The 20,101-nt window shown below is 43.7% G+C and overlaps 2 protein-coding genes across 10 annotated transcripts in view; one reads left to right on the forward strand and one right to left on the reverse strand.

Annotated features, from left to right (window-relative positions):
• Window positions 1–536: 536 nt before the first annotated feature.
• On the reverse strand, window positions 537–13,181 carry LOC102945808 (centrin-2). 5 transcript variants are annotated; one of them, XM_043521709.1, is made up of 6 exons: window positions 13,044–13,181; window positions 11,448–11,606; window positions 9,649–9,777; window positions 8,755–8,892; window positions 6,678–6,813; window positions 537–5,084 (listed from the first exon to the last, which is right to left on the reverse strand). In XM_043521709.1, exons 1-5 carry the CDS (start codon window positions 13,044–13,046, stop codon window positions 6,724–6,726), a joined length of 519 nt encoding a protein of 172 aa, XP_043377644.1. In that variant the 5' UTR covers window positions 13,047–13,181; the 3' UTR covers window positions 537–5,084; window positions 6,678–6,723. The 5 variants fall into 5 exon arrangements, with proteins under 5 accessions (XP_043377644.1, XP_043377643.1, XP_007067422.2 ...); XM_043521708.1 differs by lacking the exon at window positions 537–5,084 and adding an exon at window positions 5,369–5,601; XM_007067360.4 differs by lacking the exon at window positions 537–5,084 and having other exon boundaries at window positions 6,385–6,813.
• NSDHL (NAD(P) dependent steroid dehydrogenase-like) overlaps window positions 13,141–20,101 on the forward strand; it is a 30,017-nt gene continuing 23,056 nt past the window's right edge. The window contains exons 1-5 of one of the 5 annotated variants that reach the window (XM_037908169.2): window positions 13,366–13,482; window positions 15,265–15,315; window positions 17,190–17,412; window positions 18,722–18,883; window positions 19,769–19,915. In XM_037908169.2, the coding sequence (XP_037764097.1) occupies window positions 18,773–18,883; window positions 19,769–19,915 (258 nt within the window). In that variant the 5' untranslated portion in view covers window positions 13,366–13,482; window positions 15,265–15,315; window positions 17,190–17,412; window positions 18,722–18,772. Of the gene's footprint in view, window positions 13,483–15,264; window positions 15,316–17,189; window positions 17,413–18,721; window positions 18,884–19,768; window positions 19,916–20,101 lie in introns of all 5 variants that reach the window. The other 4 variants (XM_043521705.1, XM_027829576.3, XM_043521706.1 and 1 more) reach the window with 4 other exon arrangements.

Consider the following 20,101-nt stretch of genomic DNA (forward strand, 5'->3'; position numbering starts at 1 on the left):
TACAGAATGGCACAGTGCTGGAGGAGGCTTCAGGGCCTGGGCCTGCCACCCCAATGTAACAGGTGGCACCTCGGCAGGGGCAGGGGGCAACCCATCACAGAGCCCTTTCCCCTTCTCTCACAGGGATTTTTCCCTGCAGTCCTACTGTGATGGGATTCCCCAAGGTGAATCCTGGAACTGGGTTACCGGTGTACTCCCTTGATTCTCCAGCCTGGACTATCTGTCACAATGCTTTGCTAGTGACAAGCAGCAAATCCTTCCAGGCACTGTTATCACGCAGCACAACAGCATGTGCAGCCCCGCATACAGCTACATTGCACGAGTGCACCCAAAGGTACTCATGAATCACACAGAGAAAGGCACCAGCCAACTCCCCCCAGCTCTGCACCCCTGATCTGTACCATCTTGTCCTGGTCAGAAGCCTGAGCAGTGTAAGTTTATTACCCTGCCTGCCCTGCCCTCAACGTGGAGAGGTCATGCACCAGCCTTTGTAACCGGAACTGAGATTTTCCAAGCACTTCAAGCCAAAGACAGTGTTTTATGTAAAGTATAAAACAGATTTATTAACTACTGAAAGATAGATTTTAGGGGATTAAAAGTGGTAGGCATAAGAGGTCAGAAATAGTTACCAAGGAAAATAAAAGATAAGCATATTTTTCTCACCCCACTGGTTGTTACAGTTCTTAATATACAGGCTTCTCCTTAAGCCTGGACCACTCTCCTCAGATGAACAGCATTCCTGTTGTTCACAGTGTAGATGGGGGAGGAGAAAGACAAAACATGATGCCACAGTCTCCTGTTTTATATCCTTAGTCCATGTACCTAGAATACACTTGCCCAGACATGTCCTGATGGGCTTTGCTGAATCATAGTGTTGTGCAGGCCCCATTGTGTGGTGCTTAGGCAGGCCTTCTTTACTTCCGGGGGAATTCTGCTCCAAAAAATTAAAAATTCTGCATATTTTGACAATTTTAAAAAACTACAATACAGAAAAAAGTCACAATAACTATTCAGCATTTCCTAAATACATGAAAGTTAAATTACAAATACCTGGTAACCAATACCCTGCACTCCAATTGTAAACCTGGATTTTCATTTAGATTACATTACAGAACACCAACAGCAAATAAAAGTAAAGTAGAATGTCATTTTAAATTGCTTAGACTTTCACACATGAAAGTCACAGTTTTGCTAATCATTATCCTGCATTTCAGTGCAATCTAGTATTTTCATTTAATTCAGTTATAGTACAGAAAACAAAGAGCCTTCAAGTTTTTCTCACTTAGTGATTTCCTTGTGCCTGAAAATACACTGAAAAATCTCTCTGCATCTGCAGAGTTTGAGACAGCATTTATGCAATTCAAGGCCAGTTTGGAGATATTTGGAATTCTCTCTGTCATTGAAAGCCAAAACACTTGGCAGTCTACAAACATAGGTTGACTTTGACTAGCTTCAGGCACAATATTTTCCCTGTACAGTTTCAGCTCCTGTTCAGATATCTCAGAAAAAACAGGTATTGCTTGAAAATATTTACAGGGATATAAACATGATGAGGATCAAATAACCTACAAGTCTTCAGAAAATTTAGATCTGGTTGTCCAAATGATAAATATTTGTCAAGCTTTTCAGAAGCTTCATGGAATGCCTCTTTAAAAGGAGCTAGACAGGGAAGTCTTTTAATAGGAGGTAAGTTTACTGCCTCCCTAAAATTGAAGAACTCTGAGGTGCTTTCTGAATGGAGCTCTAGATGTGAACTGAAATATATCTGCAGTTCTTCCAGAATGTCAAATGCTTTAACAGTGCAAGGCTTCCTTCTCTCAAATACCAGATTTAAACTGATAATTTGTTCACATTTTCTGTACTTTCAACAATGCATAATTAGTTGGGTCATTCAGCATTTTCTGAATAGTTTGCACAGAAATTGGGGAGTTGCTATTGCACTCTTCATTAAAGAACTCTTTGTAGAACTGAAAGTTCTAAGAATGATACTGGACAGCATGGAACCAGCTGTTCCAGCTTGTTCCACCTGGGCTAGAAGGCATGGATAATTTGGCATCTGGAGACTCCTCTTGTAGTTTCTGGTTCATGAAAAGGAAGTACCTTTCTTTCCTACTTCCAGAGTTACAGAACATGTTTCTGAAACATCTTACAAATGTATCAACCAGCTGAAAAGGCATTCTAAATGATTCACCAATTAAGTTAACAATATAACCTGTTTGGCACATATGCATAGAATTTGGAAACAGTGTAGACAACACAAAATCAAATGCCTTTTTCATGTAACTAGCATTGTCAGTATCAATGACTACAACATTTTCATAATCAATCTGGTACTCGTTACTGCTTTGACTACAGCCCGTGAAACAATTGAGTGATTAACAGTTATCTAAAAACACCAGAAAAACAGTTAACATTCCCACGGCAATCAGGTTCTTCCAATGGTGCAAACAGTACATTCAGTATTGATTTTGCCTCATCATCACAATGTTAATCAAAGATAACAGGGATTTTCTTTGTCTTAAGCTGGTTTTAAGTTTTCCTTTTCTTTGTGGTACACTTCAGGTAAGTATGTTGTTAGAGAATGAGCAGGGGGACCCAGAGGCTAATTGAGTAGACAGGCTTCTTTATTGCGGTACTTGTTCCCCTTGACCCAATTGTCGAGTAAGCACTGAATTAGTTACAGCACACTTCTTTTATTTAAGTTAGTATGTAAATACCTACATTTTCTACAACACCCCCAAAACCCTTATTTAGTAATATGAACGTCCATACCATAAATATTAACAGCTATATACTGATTATAATTATTTCAGCCCCTGATTACTATTTACAACATTAGTATATTCTACAGATAGTTTTTACTTTAAAGACACATTTCTTTGTAATAATTGCAGCCAATTCCCTTGATCAGCTGATCACAGGGAAGGGAAGAAGGGGCCATGACCCCAAGCTCGTTTATGTGGCTGGGAAAGGAAGGGAGGGAGAGCTATCACCGCTTTACATAAACAGTATTTTTAGATCCCCACATTCCTGCAATGCTTATCACTCCTTAAGGAGAAGGGAAGGGAGAGGGATAGCACTTTATCTATCAAAGAGACAGTGCCTGCCCCTGCCTTCCTCCCCAATACAATGCTAGTGGTTACCCAGGTTTTAATTAACCCTTACATACCCCAACACTCCCCCACTCTCTTCAAAAAAGGGCCCAGGTGCCCCTCCTTCCCGCACATTGGATGGCGGGGCACTTGAGCTGGAAGCCCTGGCTCCGATTAGCTCAATACCTTGGTCCACCAGTCATGCTAGGGAGAGAGAGCAAAGGCAGGCCATAAAAGGCATAAGCCACTGAATTTACAAGTATGGATTTTGGGGCGAGGCTAAGGCAGCACATAATTTTAAGCACCCCATTAATATGATTAATAATACAGTTAGTATGAATAGCACCCCTATAATGTGAGTAATATGACTAAGAAGTGAATGAGGGTCCATTAGGCCTGTCCAAAGGGCACAGACTACATCAGTCCAAGTACAATCAATCAGCAGTTCAGTAGCTAGTCGGAAGGCATTCATTCCTTGAAGGGCCCAGGTTTCCAAGACCTGCATTTGGCATTGCTTGGCCTGGAGCTGCCACTACTGTGTCCATATCATGAATATTTACAGAGAAACGGGGCACTGTCCAAACCAGCTTGACAACTTGGTATGGAATTGGGTAATGCATTGGTTCAATTGTCCACAGCAATGAGTTCCACAGATCCATTCATGCACCAAAGTTCCAATGGCAGCATGTAATTGTGCCAGATGCTGGTGCACTTGTACTCCCAAGTGTTCTATTACAGAATTGTGCACACTCCCAGCAGAACACTCCATATCCCATATACATTACACCCAATTGTTCACTCCTGGCACAGGGCACTGGGCCTGCTTCTTTATGGCCATTGGAGAGGGGCACATTTAAATATTTTATTTGGACAAATAATTACTTAACTGAATTATTGTTTATTTTACATCATTTGATTTTTTTAGTGGTTCCCAGTGAGCTCTTCCCTTTCTTATTATTTCCATAGGGCTCATGGGGACCACCTTAGTTGCAGTCTTATTTCAAGGTTCCACTGCAACTATTACCCAGGTGCCCCACTAGTTGAGCATTTTGCATTCCCATACACATTTCCCCCCCACACCCAAATTTCATGCACTTAACCCTGTGGTTCCTACTGCTCATAGATTTCTTCTGCAGCAACAATTCCATGTGTATACCCTCACCCACCAGTTAAATTGTTGCTTTAACCCTTTTATGTATGTGCTGCAGTTAGGGTGTACCCTGTCCACCCACCATTCTTTGGCGTGTACCACCGATTTATATAATGGACTGAAAGGACACACTGACGAGCTTTTGGTGCACCCGCTCCCACACGTTCGCCCATAAGGAAGTATTTTCAGCTCCAGGCTGCAGCCAGCTTAAATCAGGATCCTTCCATCTTGGCATCCATATTACCTGTAGGGTTACATTCTGCAAAGCGGTTAAATTGTTATATTCCCTGCGTCGCAGGGGAGACTTCTTGCCCAGTCTGGTATGTACATAACTGCAAGCTTAAGGATTGTCCTCTATGGAGGTACCATTATGATTACACATTGTAACACCACACCCCAACAGTGGAACCCCATAACCCAAACACCCCAGGAGGCCAGAGAATTATATTTTTGGGCCCTTTGTGATAAACCACCTGTCTAGATGATTGTTTCCTACTGTCATTTATTATGACATATTCTAAAGAATACCATGCAATATTTCCAGATACATTTAGTATTCTTCACTGGGTTAGGATTCCCCCCTCCAATTCATACACCACATACCGACATTGCTCAATTCCCATGGGGGGTGGGGGCGGCTAGTAGTACAGTTTTTTACGGGGAAATCCTTAGAGTCCCCATCTGCCTCATTACCACCACTTGGGGGTGTAACAGTTCACGTGTTTCCCTCCTTTGCCACTTCACATCGCTGGATTTGGGTAGGGCTTACAATAGCAAGAATAGCAGAAATGATTGTTTTATTCCAAGTCAGGGTGGTTTTTGTTTTTCCTTTGTGGGTCCACCTGTAAGATGCATGCAACAGAATTGATTTATTCCTATTTTTAACCCCCACTCTGTGCAGTCTCAACTCCATATAGTCCTTGAGAGGGTGACAGCCCTTCTCAAGGGTTGCACTCGCTCTCTGCGGTTAGGCCCTTTGGCCCTGCTGCCTCCTGGGACCACATCTCTGAGCCTTCAGCACGCCTTTCTCTCTCTCTCTCTCTGAGCCCCGCTCAGGGAGTCCACTCATTCTGGACCCCCGGGGCCTCCACACCCAGAGGGAATAATGCAACCCCAATCTCTAGACTGCAGTGACCCTCAGCCAGGGTCAAACAGAAGGGTTTATTGTACATCTGAACACAACACAGGAAGTTCTCAGGACCCTCGATCCTCAAAAGTCTTAGCACCATCCATCAGGGTCTATCCCGCATCCAGATGCCTCAGGCTGCTCTTTATCCCCACTCCAGAAGCGATCTCCTTCCAGTTGACCACCCTATATCACCTTCCAGAAAGCCCCTCCTCCATTGTTTGTCTTTATTCCTGGGCAAACAGATCACCTTTGTTACCAATGGCCAGAACTAGCTGGCTCCCAGGATGGGGTGGGCCTCTGGGTCACTGGTTGCTAAGTTCCACAGTATCCAGGTCATTTTCTGGGGTCCGGGCTACTAGGCGAGGTCATGCCTGGTCCTCTGCAACAACAAACACCCTCTCCCACCACCTCGTAAAACATGCAGCACATACGGTATTCATGCAAAACACAAAGAAAATCCCCCACTTCGTCACACCTAAAATTGACCATTTAAATATTAAGAGTCTAATAAGAGAATTTGGCACATTTGCTTTAGGTTGTTTGCAAATTCAAGAAGGCAGCTGTGTCCATTTATATTCATGTTATTGTATGTTAATTTCTACAACCATGATGGCTAAAAAAAAACAGTATTTCATTTCAAATAAAATTGTACAATTAGGAACCACTGAATGTTCCCCACAACACACAGTTTTTTAACAGTTGTAACTTCTCTTCTTCTCCCTCACCCACTATTAAGGACAGATTGCACAAAGAAGAACTTCTCTGATAGATAGCAGTACATTAAGCTGTAACAATCTGCTCACTTACATGTTTTTAACAGTATAATAAAAGAAGGAAAGGGTTTGTTCTTTGCATAAAACACAAGCTTGGTGTTCTTTGGACAGAGTTAAAAAAAAACAAAACACTGCTCCCTGACACTCTGTCAAATGCAGCATTTAATATCACTGTGCCCAAACCAAAACTCTGGATTCAAATGCACCATGAACTGTGAGGCAGTTTGTATCAAAAATCTCTGGCTTTGAGTCCTCTCTTTTATTAACAATTCTGTAAGCATACACAATCTCTTTCCGGTGCTGTTTCAGTCAGATAAGGCTCTGCAAATATGAATTGTATATCTGAAACAAACTGGGTGTGAAAAATCTACAAGAATAAATGTGTGAAGATTTTTCTCAGTGAAAACAGTTTCAGCTTAGCAGTTGGAACATTTCACAAATGAAGTTTAAAGATCAGACACACAGAACACAATGACCCAACTTTTCTTTGTCCCTGAGAAATGACAGAGGCTGGAGAAAACTGATGCACCTACCAAATATATTTCCAACTGTATAAAAAGAAAATCCACAACAAACATATCAGTAAAGACTGGTCTTCTTCATGATCCTCAGGAATTCCTGCTCATTCACTTCCCCATCTCCATCTCGATCTGCTTCATCAATCATTTCCTGTATGATGTTAAGGATTCAGAGACCAAATTAGATGGGTCCATTAAGGTATATCAGGGAAGGGAGGGAAATGGAATGGAAAGGACACAGGATTTTATTACAGCACATTTCACATCCAATCTATTCAAAAGCAGTTGTTATGCTGCTATACACACTGTGTGGTACAGGAACTATCCTGGAAGAAAACAACAGATCCTACTGTATTGTATCTTTGTAACTCCAGAGTACTGCAATTTCACTGAAGTCATTGGAGTTACTCGGGATGTACAAAAGGATAACGATAGGGGGAGGGATAGCACGTGGAAAGGACTTTGATTTAAGATGCTGAAGGATAGCACAACATTCACTTAAGTAACACATGACAGTGTCTGCACTGAGCAAGAATCCCCATTGTGGTGTGGATCTTTAACTTGCAATCTTTAGTCCCAGAGTACTGCCATTTGAGCCAGAATGACACCAGGAGACTACAGGAAACAGGAGGGAGTGGGAAAGAAAAGGGCAGTGGGAAATGGAGATAATTTAAGTAAAACTCAGCACTTTCTGTTGTTACAAATATAATTTACAAATTTACCTGCTTGCATCCAGGGCAAGAGTGGGTTTAAACAACCTTTCCATCCCACCCCTGATCCTGGTGCTTGTGGTGTGCCCCTTCCACGTAAGCCAGAGCAGCCACAGGATTGTGCTGGCTGACAATAGCCCCCAAGGAGCCATAACACCAACCAGGGTTTGCAGGCACACAGCAACACTCTGGACACATTTCCTTGCCCTCCCATCTCCCTGCCTTGAAGACTGAGAGGGTTTTAACACAGATCCAGTTATTCCACCAAAGAATTTCCCCACACAAGGGAAATCCTCAAGTACTTGGTTAGGGCAGTCTTATGGACCTTTTGCACTACCACAGCAATGCAAAGGGGATATGTCAGGGACTGGGGATCTGGTCTATGGAGTGTGAAAGAACAAAAGATCTCTTGGGTCACCAATGTTGTTAGATGTTCGGCTGTGTGTATGTGTTTTTCCTGTGTGCTGTCCCAGCTTTGCGCAGACCTTGGGCAAACCGCCCAATGACCACAAGATCGGTTTAGGAACGAAGACACACAGCTAGGGTTATTGTAGATGAAGCACGGTAATAGCACCTGGCAGACTCTATGAGGATACTAAAACATGTATGCCCAGGACAATGGATGCAGCTTAGTTAGTGGCAGGACTTTTCACTGCCCCCTAGGCTGGCCAAAGACACTTCCTCGGAGACTTTATTTTATACATTAGTATAAACAAGTTACGTACTGCCCCTCTGACATGGTTAGTTAACACCCTCTGACATAGCTGGTTACCACCCACCACCTTATACATTTTTATTCATTACACTGTTATTCTGACCTTATTTTTAGGAGGGGTCTATGTGTCCCTGTTATCTTTGGGGAATATTTATATACCATCCTTAATACTGAAATGCTCTGATACCACTCTTCTAAAACGAGTTTGCGTAAGTACTTCTTTGCCTAGCACTTCTTACAAATGTGTGTTTTTTTGCAATATTAGCCCTGTTCTTGCCAAATTCTGTAAATTTGCAAGCAGGCAAAGTCTAACGTTTGCTCACAGCCTAACTTTGCTTCAGCAAAGCTTGCCCACTACTTTAGCTCAGGCCTCATACCAGCCCTCTAATACAAGGGCTTATATTTTAGACTCTTTGTACTGCAGTGTACACCCATCTCTTTAAAAAGAGCATATTCAAGGCCCCATGTACTGTGTGGCAAACTAAACCAGAACTCTGTTGCAAAACTTCTGGATTCTGTGGCACTCTAGTGTAGCAGACTGGTAATTCCGCAGCAGTTTCACCTAAGTTAAAAAATGATGTTAATGAATTAAATCTGAAATGAAATAATACAATCAGTGGACTACTATGTATACAACATACGTAGGCAAATCATAGAAGGCACAAACCTGTAGCTCCTCATCTGTGAGATTTTCCCCCAAGTTCCTTGGCCACACGTTTAAGGTTTTTGAAAGAGATTTTCCAGTTTCATCATCATCAAACAGTTTGAAGGCTTTTAGAATCTCCTCTTTGGAATCTTTTTCAGCCTTAAAGAAGTAAGCAACATACCAGTTCATAGCCAAAAACTTTGTTAACTTGTACTTAAGTCTAAGAGTACAATCAGTAACTTAAGTGTAAAAATTGTAGTATCAAAACAAATATTAGAAACACAGGAAACTAAGCTAAGATTCAATATAAAGAACCCAATTATTAGAAATTATGCAAATAGTGAGTGAAAGCACTCAGCGAGCCTTAATTTTTGCCAATATAATGATGTTCTCTGAATGTCACTTTTATGTTCCTTTCATGTCTAGGACCAGATCTTTGCATGATTAAAGTTTTGCAGCATCAACACTGTCAAATATGTTATTTTGTTATCAATGAGTTTTTCTAAGAATTTTTTAGGTACAGTACACAGATCATGGCGGTAGATATCTTAAATTTGGAAAAACACTGTACTGGCATAGTGACTATCACTGAAATCCTCACAACTTACCAAAACTTAACACAGCTTCTCTTCTTGGTGGCCAATGTTGTTTTTCCTCTTTGGTGTGGTTTTGATTATATTAATTTCTCTCCACTCCCTTCTTTGTAAGCAATCTTATCCAAGAGAAAGATCTTAAAGACACCACCAACTATGATGGGATGGTTCCTGTTTGCAACCATAAATTTTGCACATGTGGTTGCTAAGATTAGGTAGGGAAGTTTTGAGTCCTTTCAACTCCCACTGAAGTTAACAGGAATTGAAAGGCATTCAGCAACTCGCAAAATTGGTTTCATTGTGACTGTCCCAACTTACATACCATCTTCTGAGTCATCACCACCAGAAAGTCATGGAAGCTGATCTTTCCTATTCCTTCCTTATCAATGTCTGATATCATTTTCTTGATCTCTTCTTTTTTGGGTTCAAACCCTAGTGCTCTCATGGCCACCTGCAAACAATGAAAAGAGATTAGCTCCTCAGTGGGCAATGGAAATACAGGTATGGAAGAAAAAAAGTTAAACTATGCCATGCTGTGGTTAAATTAGGTATTTTTTTCTCAAGGCAAACAGCAAGGTCAAAGAGCAGGTGATGGAAAAATGGTCTACTAATAACATTTAGCAACCTGGAGACAGCTGAATGTCTTAACAGCAACCCTTGTATAAGGCTTGTATAAGGAGCTCTCTAGACATACTCTGGAGAATAATGCACCCAGCCTTCTCTAGTCAGTACTAGCAAGTAAGTGGAGTCAGTAAAGGGGGAAATTAATGCAAGAGAGAAGTTCTTGGTGCTCTGCAGACCCTCCTTCCCCTATAAGAAAAAAGCCCAACAGATGTAAGACTCATCATCCATGCTGCCTGAGAAATTGTACCCTCTGGTCCTGAGGTTTTTAACCTTATTCATCTGATCTTTCGCATTCCAAGTCATTTTCTGAGGTCTGGGTTTTCCCTCTTTCTGGCTTACGACTCAGACACCCACTCAGAGGGTAAGTGTTCTGGTTAGGTGAAAGGTTTTGGAAAACAAATAGAACAGATCTAAAAGACCACCTTTTCTCTACGGAAAATCAAGGTACAGGAAAATGCAGAAAACGCTTGTATTCTACAGGTCAAAGGGTCACTACATTACTATTTGGACACTACATTCAGGATGAGGAAGCTCAGATATACTAGATATACAGAGTTCCTGGAGCCACTAGGGAGGTAACTGGAGGGCAAAGAAAGGTCACAGTCTTCAAGGAACGTGACCCCATGGGAGAAGATCCCATCATGCCTAGTACTGTACTGAACTCCAATCTACTGTGCTCAACTCAACCAGCACTTAAGCCCAGAGGGAGTTAGGGTCTATACCTTGACATAAACCTTCAGAAGAAGGTCTAAAACAGCTGGGATTCTGGTTCCTCTATAAATCTTCTTTAAAAAAGCTGAACAGTTGGTTTTGTCTATCATGTATATAGAAGTTACTTCAGCCCCTGCCACATTCCACTGACATAATGGAAATTTCTCTCTAAGGAGTGTAGAAAAAACACTTAGAATCCCCTCAGGAAAGAGTTTCCCCATCCCTCCACACTCTGCTTTTCCATTCCCTGGTGAAGAGACAAATGGCAGACTTGAAGGTTGCCTTTCTGCATGGTCCTCTGAGCGAGGCAGGATTTAAACTGGAGAAGCAGAAGAGGGAGCTGTAGAAAGCAGGAAAATCCTAGATGGGGTTAATCATCATCCTCCCTAACAGAATGAGTGAAGTGGAGGCACCAAATATCTGCTCTGTCACAAACAGTGACACAGAAATTAATGACACTGGCATGTCCTTTAACTATGGCTTTCGGAATGGTATAATCCTAAGATGGCTTTCATAATGACCAAAAACCTTGGACCTTCTACCAACACCTACAAAGCTCATGACATCCTGGAACTACATTTCAGAATGTGATTTTGTCAATCCAGCTCCAAAGAGCCCCCATGGGAGAAGGGGACAGCACAAAGAGTGACAGATAGCAACAGATTGTGTGGGGATACAGTGACTTTATGTTGTAAAGGGATCAACCCTCCTCTGCCCCAGCTTAGATTAGTTTAAGTCTCTATACATCTAGTTCCTTTTTTTCTTTAACATCGAGTTTAATCTTGCCTTTAGCTCCTTAACATCTATGTTCCCAGTGCCATCGGTATCAAACAGATCAAAAGCCTCTCGGATCTCCTGCTTCTGGTCTTCAGTTAGTTCAAGTTTAGGACCGGTCTTCTTCTTCTGGGCTACCGCCCCTAATGTAGATTTCTTGAAGCTGGAAGCCTTGAAATATTAATAGAAGATCAGAGACTAGAATTAGATTCCCAAAGCAGGCAGACAAGACTCTCAGCATCAGGGGAGAACAATCCAGAATGAAACCAGAAACTTCCGTTCTCAGCAACCCTTGTGATTTCCAGTGAAGCCAGAAAACAATAGACAATGTGGCCACACAAAAATCTAACAAGCTGCCCTTTTAAAGGACAGAGATATGGCTTGTGAAGACAGAAGGTTCCAGCCTGAAGGTGTAACTTGCAGGGGTGATAGGTCCCTACATATTATGCTTCATCTATATTTGTATATAAGTGCTTTGAAACTGAGACAGTGAGACTGAGGCTGGTAATTTTTGCAGGCTACATGCAGAGCTGTCCCTAGGGTATGGTGAATTGGGGCAGCCGCCCCAGGCCCCACGCTTTGGGGGGCCCCCGTGGTGGCCGCCCTGAATCGCCTTACCCTAGGGACAGCTCTGTGAGCGTGTCGTGTGGGGGGGCGCGAGGCCAGCCCAGAGGGGGATTGGGGGGCCAGGCTGGCCCGCGGCGTTAGCAGCAGCAGCAGAGGTCAGTCCTGCACACACCATCGGGAAGTGGCAGCAGTGACCCCAGCCCGCCCTGCCAGCTCCCAGTGTCACTCGGGGGGAGGGGGCGGAAGCCGGAAAGAGGCAGAGCAGGGGAAGGAAGAGGTGGGCGGGGGCTTAAGGGAAAGGTTGGAGTAGGGGCAGGGGTGGTCCCAGGCTGCACACTCACCTAAGGACAGCCCTGGCTACATGGTTGGGATCAAGATGATACAGTGCACACCAGAATATCTTTGCAAGCCACACAGCCGGGACCAGCACCATGTAGCACACACTAGGGACTGTTGCCTATGTAGGCCATGCCACCTACATCAACTGGAGCAACTCATTGTGGCAGTATAGCCTAATGGATTAGCACTGACCTGGTCTCAGAAGACCTGGTTCTAATCCCAGCACTATTATTAGCCTGCAGGGTGACCATCAATAGGTAATGTCCCTGCTCTGTGTCTCAGTTTCCCCCATCTATAAAATGGGGATAATGCTACCGCTCTCCTTTGTAAAGTACTTTGAGATTGACTGATGACAAGTGCTCCAAAAGGGCTGGGTGGTGTTATTACGGCGGGGTGGGAGGAGGACCAGCACATGTGGGGGTCTGCACCCCCTTGGAAGCCCCCCTGCAGCACGGGCAAGGATGCAGCTAGGAACTCTGTACCTGCCACGCCAGCGCGGACCCAGCCCTTTGGACCTCAGGGCCCACTCCCGCAGCCGCTGTGTGGGGGCGGGGCTGCTAACTCCCTGTGACAGGCTTCAGGGCCTACTGCTTCAGCACCCCACTGCGCTCACTCCATCAAGTGGCTGGCCTAGCCCGCGCCCCTCCGTGTTGTGTCCCCCCGCCCCGTCCTCCAGACCGGACAGCTCTCGGACCCACTCACCATCCCTCAGGCCGGTGCTGCAGGAACAGCGCTTCCGGTCCGGACAGAAAAAAGGGGCGGGCCCAGTATCAACGGCAGCCTTCCCCATAGGCCAATAGTTCTACCTTGATGCCATAGCAACCATGTTTGCCATTATGCTTAGTGGGCGGATCCGGAAGAAGAGAGGAGTCTATTCCGCCTTCCGCCAAGACGAGTGGCTGAAGGGGAGTATCCAGGAAACCAATCAGTGAGCGCGTTGGGGCTCGGCTGATTCTCGGCCTAGGGGCGGGGCTGCGAGAAGAGGGGGAGGGCGGAGCTAACAGGAAATGCTGTCGCCGCTTGGAGCGGCTGAGGGGTGCGCGCGTGTTCCTGGGCAAGGGGAAACTGGGTCTGGGGTGGGGCCGGTGAAAGCAGTGGCGGTGTCGGGATCCTGCCTGCTTCTTCTCGGGGCTGATGCCAGGTAGGGGTGGGGAAGGGCTGTGGCAGGAGGTTGGGGGCACGGGGGAGCTGGGAGGGGGCCGGGCTGGCGGGAGGGTGTCTGGATGCTCAGGGCCGTACGGGCCTGTGGGTGGGGAGCCCTGAAGCCTGGGGGCGGGGGGGACAGTGGGAGTCCCAGTATGGGTGTTGGGAGGGGTGATATCCCCCTAGGCTTCGGCCCAGGGTAGGGACTCACCTCGGGGCTCTCTCCCATGTTGCCTTTGTGCGGCCAATTCTTGTGCTTTTATTAAAGCTCTAGCTGCTGGAACTGCTATACTGCATGAGAATCTGAATTTTCATTTTTTTAAAGAAAGTGTCTAGCCCTCCGTGGTGAGGAAGCAAGTGCAATGTGAAGGCACAGAAATATTTTATTATGTAAAATAAGTAATGGATTTTAAGACAATCTAATTATTTTTCAGGGCCAGACTCTGATTTTTGAAGACTGTGGACTGACAATACTACTCTTCCCTGCCAAAATCCCCCTGATAAAATCCTAACAGCCACTAACTTAACCTCAAATTTTTCCATAAGAGTCACCTTTGCTGTTATACTTACAAACCCCAGCCTGTTAATCATAGCTGGGATAGGGACAAGCTGTGATTCTTCCTCCCCAGTTTGAAAACAATCAGGGTACATCCTATGTAACTAACTAAGTAGGGCCAATTCCTCACCAGATTCATTTGCTTATGTTGTAGTCTAATTCTTTTTGTCTTTAAATTGTAAGCAATTCAGGGTAGGGATTGTCTCTTTTCTCTGCACAGAGCACAGTGGGGCTCTAGTTCCAATTTGGGAGTTTGCCCTACCATCATTATTAGAAAATATTTTTGTATTATAGTGGTTCAATCCTGTCCTGGCTAAGGATAAACCATGTGGCCACTGGTTCCTCTGCCTATGGATGTTGTGCAGATGAGCCTCAACAGATCTGCAGTAGATATTGATTGGCCCAGTGTGGCTTCCAGAGTGGTAGAACTGGTGGGGCGTTCTAGCCCCCGGCCCTGAAATGGTTATACAATAAACTCATACTTGGGAGGGGAGGCAAGATTGGGAACCAAAGAGGCTGGAATGGCTACCATGGGTTGGGTCAGGGCCAGAGAGAGGGACCTGCAGGGGCTGGAGTAGGCAGGGACTACTGGGAGCCTCCTTCCCAGCCTAGAAACTCACTCCAATTTCCTGGCTGAGTCTCAGTACCACCTCTCAATCTCCCACATTTTCAGGGAGCTTCTGCCCCACTCCCAGGCTGCTCTCTGGGAATTATATTGCACAGTCTGCTGATGTGTTTGCATTATAGCGTTCAATTCAGAGATGACACAGCAGTTTAAACTGGCTAAAATGAGAAGGATTTGCTGATTAAGAGGCATTTTCCCACAAATACACAATTATCTGAGCTACATAACCTGTTTGGAGTTCTGTCATTGGTGGAGAATCTTTATACCAAATTGAATTTCAATAATTTATGTATTTTCTGGAACTTAAAATAATAAGAGTTCAACTATGTTGGTGAGAAGTTTTATAAAAAATAGCCATTTTGTTTTTGTGGGACCTACACAAAAACGGTGTGTTCTCCCTATGAGGATGATGCCAGCGAGTAAAGTGTACAAGATTGATCCAAGTTACTCATCTGTTGTGGTAATGTTATATGGGAAAAATCTGTTTTTTCCAGTTTAGATGACAGGTGTTTAACCAATTAATGAGTGGTGCAAAGAACTTAATTAAATGTGATATGTTAAAGTATTAACATCATTTTTTATTTATTTATTTATTTTAGGAATTAGATTTACAGTGAATCCTCCAAGAAATGGCTACACAACTCAGGCTAGTAAGTTTAAAGGAAATATTTTTTCTAAGTTTGTTTTCTAAGCATCACTTATTTTTGTTGGAAGTTTATCCAGAAGAGGAAGAAAAATTGGTTATCTACCCTGTGGTAAACACACAGCTAAGGGTAGCATAAAATCCCTCCTTTACCTGTAAAGGGTTAAGAAACTCAGGTAATCTGGTTGGCATCTGACCAAAGGGACCAATGAGGGGAGAAGATACTTTCAAAATCTGTGGGGGCAGGAGTTTGCTTTTGGTCTCTTTGTTGTTTGCTCGGGGGTCAGCGAGGAACCAGGACAGGGAAAATACATCTCCCTAAGCCATATCTGAACTAAGTATCTAATCTTACAGAAATAGTAAGTAATCGCAAGGAAATGCATTAGATTATCTTTTGTTTCAGCTTGTGAATTTTCCCTGTGCTAAGAGGAAGGTTTATCCCTGTTTTTGTAATCTTAAAGTTTTGCTTAAAGGGGAAACCCTCTGTGTTTTGAATCTGATTGCCCTGTGAGATTATTTTCCATCCTAATTTTTACAGAGGTGTTTCTTTTACTTTTCTTTTTAATAAAGTTCTGTTTTCTTTAAGAATCTGATTGGGGTTTTTAGTTTCCCTAAAAACCCAAGGTTGGTCTGTGCTCATCTTGTTTATTCCCAAGCCTCCCCAGGAAAGGGGGTGTGGGGCTTGGGGAGGATATTAGGGGGGAGATAGGGTTCCAAGTGGCCCTCCCTAAATGTTTATTTGAATCACTTGGTGGTGGCAGCTGAATCCAGTAAAATGATTGGCTAAGGTATAGCTAAGCAGAACTCAAGTTTTACTATATAGTCTGCAGTCTATCAGGAAGTGGGTGAGTGGGGGAAATGGGAACAGGGAATGGGGGTGGGGAAATTGGAATTATGTTTGGCTAAGGGCAGGAATGGGAACAGGGACACAGGTGTAAGGCTCTGTGGTGTCAGAGCTGGGAAGGGGGACACTAAGGAAGGAAACTGGAATCATGCTTGCTGGAAGTTCACCCCAATAAACATAGAATTGTTTGCACCTTTGGACTTCGGGTATTGTTGCTCTCTGTTCAAGCGAGAAGGACCAGGGAAGTAAGTGGGTGAAGGAATAAGCCCCCTAACACCTAAAGTTCAGAGTGGGGAGGAAACCCTGACATACCCAGTGAAGTCAGGGACTGTCAGCCAGGACACTGGAATACTCACTCCTGGTATTACTAGTGGGAACGGAACCTGGAGTTGTCGGGATCTATTTATAACATGATTGCTACTGATGCAGTTTAAAAAGATTCAGGGGATGTGTCTTAACACACATTTAGGCTTCATCTACACTACAAAATCCACAGGTCTGGAGATTCAATTACAATAGGGCTGTACCTTGATACCGTGCAGATGGGTAGTCTGACTATTTTTGTTGTTTTTTATTTTAAACCATGTCCCCAGAACTTGCTAGAGCCATTGTTATCCTGTCAATCTGATGTTTAGAGTGCGTGCAGGGAGTTAGAATGGGGAAAGAATAAAATCTAATTTAGTTCATGTAACTTTTTGGGCGTAGGTAAATTGTACTCATCAAATGTGAGCTCTGTTGTTGCACAACAACTGTTTATTGTTTTCAGAGGAAATTCTGGCACGTTTATCCTCATTCTTTTTATATCATTACTTTTTTAAGCTTTCTTGTAATAAGGACAAGTGAAACTGAGAGATAAAGAAAATAAGCGTGAATGAAATAAAATGTTGAGCATGCTTCACAGTGGCAGTTGTAATGCTGCTTTTTTACTGGGGTATGGGTAAGATTAGCACACACGCAAGTTGGGACTTTCTAATCTATGCTATGGCATCAGATGGCTCCCTCACTCCTCATAATTATGACATCTCTGCTTGCTGCAGTGCTTTACACAACCAGTTTCAGAGACCCTTCAGAATAAGCACTGAACTTTGATATAATTGAACAAGTCCCAGCAGACTTTTCTCATCTCCGTTCCGGAAAACTGGTGCTCTGCAATGGGATCCGTCGAAAGACACAGCACTTAGAACCCATTGAAGAGTCACTTGCCTTGGGCAGTTTCAATGGGATAATTTTCCCCTTGAACTCTGTAGAAGATTTGCTGAGGTGAGGTTTTTGTGTAGTAACAATAGGAGCAAATCTATTTGCAACCAGGGACAGAGGGTTCGCTGTACAAAGCTTCTTCTATGAAAACCTCAGTTGCTCGCTCTGTGCTGTGTTGAGCCCATAGGTCACTGGTCTTATTTCAGGCAGGTGAGTACCAGACTAGAGTGCCTGATACTGACTCTGACCAATGTCTCCATAGAAGAATAGGCTAAGGATTAATTAAAAAGGATAAGCTGTAGCTGCTTGGCTGCCTTCCTGGTTTTGGAGCCATTAGTCTGCTCCAAGCTTTGTGGAGAGCTAGTTTCACCATGCTCCTCTCCATCACTGAGGATGAAACTCTATTGGAATAAACTGTAGCAAGCTAAGTTTGTAGGAGAGTTAGAGCTATATATGAAGGAAAACCGCTGGAGACTAGGAGCTACTGACAGCCAGAGTGGCCTTTGTTCTCATTGATTTTAAGAGACACTTGGGGCAAATAGATCTAGAACATGCACCTATCATCCATGCTTTGGTTTGTAGAGACATACATGTATTTCATACTGTGCAGGCAGTGTATAGAAGTAGACAAGAATTTTGCAATCTGAGTGCTCTAGAGATTGAGATGTTGTAAATGAGTGAGCAAGTGGAATATATAAAGAGTGGGGCTCATTGGCAGAATGGACGAGGGGATAGACAGCTGGCATGTTGCAAAGCCCAAGAATCCCAGCTCCAGTTTACAGGAAGCTGAACGGACCTTTTCTAATATTGGGAACTAATGTATTTTATATCTGAGCCAAATTAGTGGCATTACATGGGTTGTGATTCAGTACATAAAGTCAAGAGGATTGTGTAGAACTTAGTTATCATATTTTAGGGGTGCTAAGCTCTTGTTTCCCGTGTCTGTCTCTTGAGCAGTTTCAGCTGCTTGATACAAGAACTGGGAAATTAACAAAATAAATGAGTCTAATGAATTTCTGCACTATAATCAACCTCCTAGGAAGGTAAATATAGTCAGGATAAACCTAATCAATGAGAGAGAATGAGACCAGGATCTTCTTACAAAGGACATAAGCTGTGCATGTCTACTACACTCTATCCACTGAAGTGGATCTTGGTGAGTCGCTTAATACCTGGATTCAGATTCCTCTGATCAGCCTAATTACTGACTTGTTCTAACTGCAGCAGTGGAAAATTTGAATTCTGGACTTCAGCCAAGTGAATGAGATCATCACTCCTATGATCCTGTAAAGTTCATGCCTGGGTGTAACTGAAAGACTTCACAAGTGTGTCTGCTTGTTATGATACTTCTCTCCCTTTCTTGCCTCTGCAGGCCAGTAAGAAATGCACCGTGATAGGTGGCTCAGGATTCTTAGGCCAACACATGGTGGAGAGGCTGCTGGAGAAAGGCTATACAGTCAATGTGTTTGATATTCAAAAGGGGTTTGAGAATGATAAGGTGCAGTTTTTCCTGGGAGATCTCTGCAGTAAAAAGGTATAGTATGAACAGAGCTGACAAATATAATACTGTGTTACGTAACAAAAGTGAAATATATAGACTGAGCTTAGGATCTTGTAGAGGTATGTTCCCCAAGGTAATTGACTCAATTTTTGTGTGAGACATGTAATGTGTTCCTTGAAAGGTGGGAAGGTCAACACTACAGCAGTATTTCCTGGAATGGTTGCAGTAAGACCTTGTGAAAGGGTGGTCAACTATATCCCCTCTCTGCTAGTGCTGTCCTTCACTTCTCTTTCACACCAGTGGCTCAAATGATCCCTAAAGGAACACTCTTCTTGAACTCTTTGGAACAGTCCCTTGGGTGTAGCTTATATCTTATATACCTTAGCTTGTATCTGTACAAGGACAGGGCTTATACCTGCCTTCCAATGTGGAGACATGCATCACAATGTGTCTTAGAAATAACTTGCTGCATGTGTCTTTGAGAGGACTTCTCCACAGGCATGATGTACTCCTGAGGGATGCACCATAAAGCTGGGCAGTAATGTTGGGATATGGGGGTTAAATCCTTGGAAGGGGTTCTATGCTGAGTTTTTAACTCCTATCTGAGGCATCCTTGGCCTTCTGCCTGCACCTGACTAGCTGGGCATGGCTAGTCTCCAAGCCTTGGGAAGCTTCTGGATTTTTTCCTGGGGGGTGAGGGGGAAGGGAAACAAATGGAGCTTCCTGTCTAGCAGAAAGAGGTCTGGAGATACAAGAGCTGGTCCTGTATCTCGACTCTTCAGCTTCATGAAGATGATGTGGCTGTTATGTTTCACAAGAAAAATGTGGGTATGTGTGTGTTCATATAACCTACACAGTTTTCAAATGGAAAGTACTCCTGGTGTTTTCACTGATGCCTTGCCTCATCTGTCCCCCTAGGACCTGTTTCCAGCTCTACAAGGTGTGACAGTGGCTTTTCACTGTGCTTCACCAGCACCTTCCAGTGACAACAGGGATCTGTTTTACAAGGTGAATTTTATGGGGACCAAAACAGTCATTGAAGCCTGCAAAGAAGCTGGGGTTCAGGTAAGAATAGAACAGCATATGTGGGGGGGGGAATGAGATGCTGAAGTCCTGATATAAGGCTATAGAGCAATAGCAGCATTAAAGAAATGTGAACTTAATGACTCCAATAGTAACTGTAAGACAACTGCACCATTTTCCCCTTGTCTTCCCAACATCACATGAGCTTTTTATTCAATTTCTGCCTAT

The sequence above is a fragment of the Chelonia mydas genome, chromosome 9 (genome assembly GCF_015237465.2).
Source record: "Chelonia mydas isolate rCheMyd1 chromosome 9, rCheMyd1.pri.v2, whole genome shotgun sequence".
Lineage (NCBI taxonomy): Eukaryota > Metazoa > Chordata > Testudines > Cheloniidae > Chelonia > Chelonia mydas.

Coding starts and splice junctions, on each gene's coding strand:
- LOC102945808 (XM_043521709.1), bottom strand. Junction 9,778..11,447: donor TAGATGTTAAGGAGCTAAAG/GCAAGATTAAAC, acceptor CATTGTTTGCAG/GTGGCCATGAGAGCACTAGG. Junction 6,814..8,754: donor TCACAGATGAGGAGCTACAG/GTTTGTGCCTTC, acceptor AACATCATACAG/GAAATGATTGATGAAGCAGA.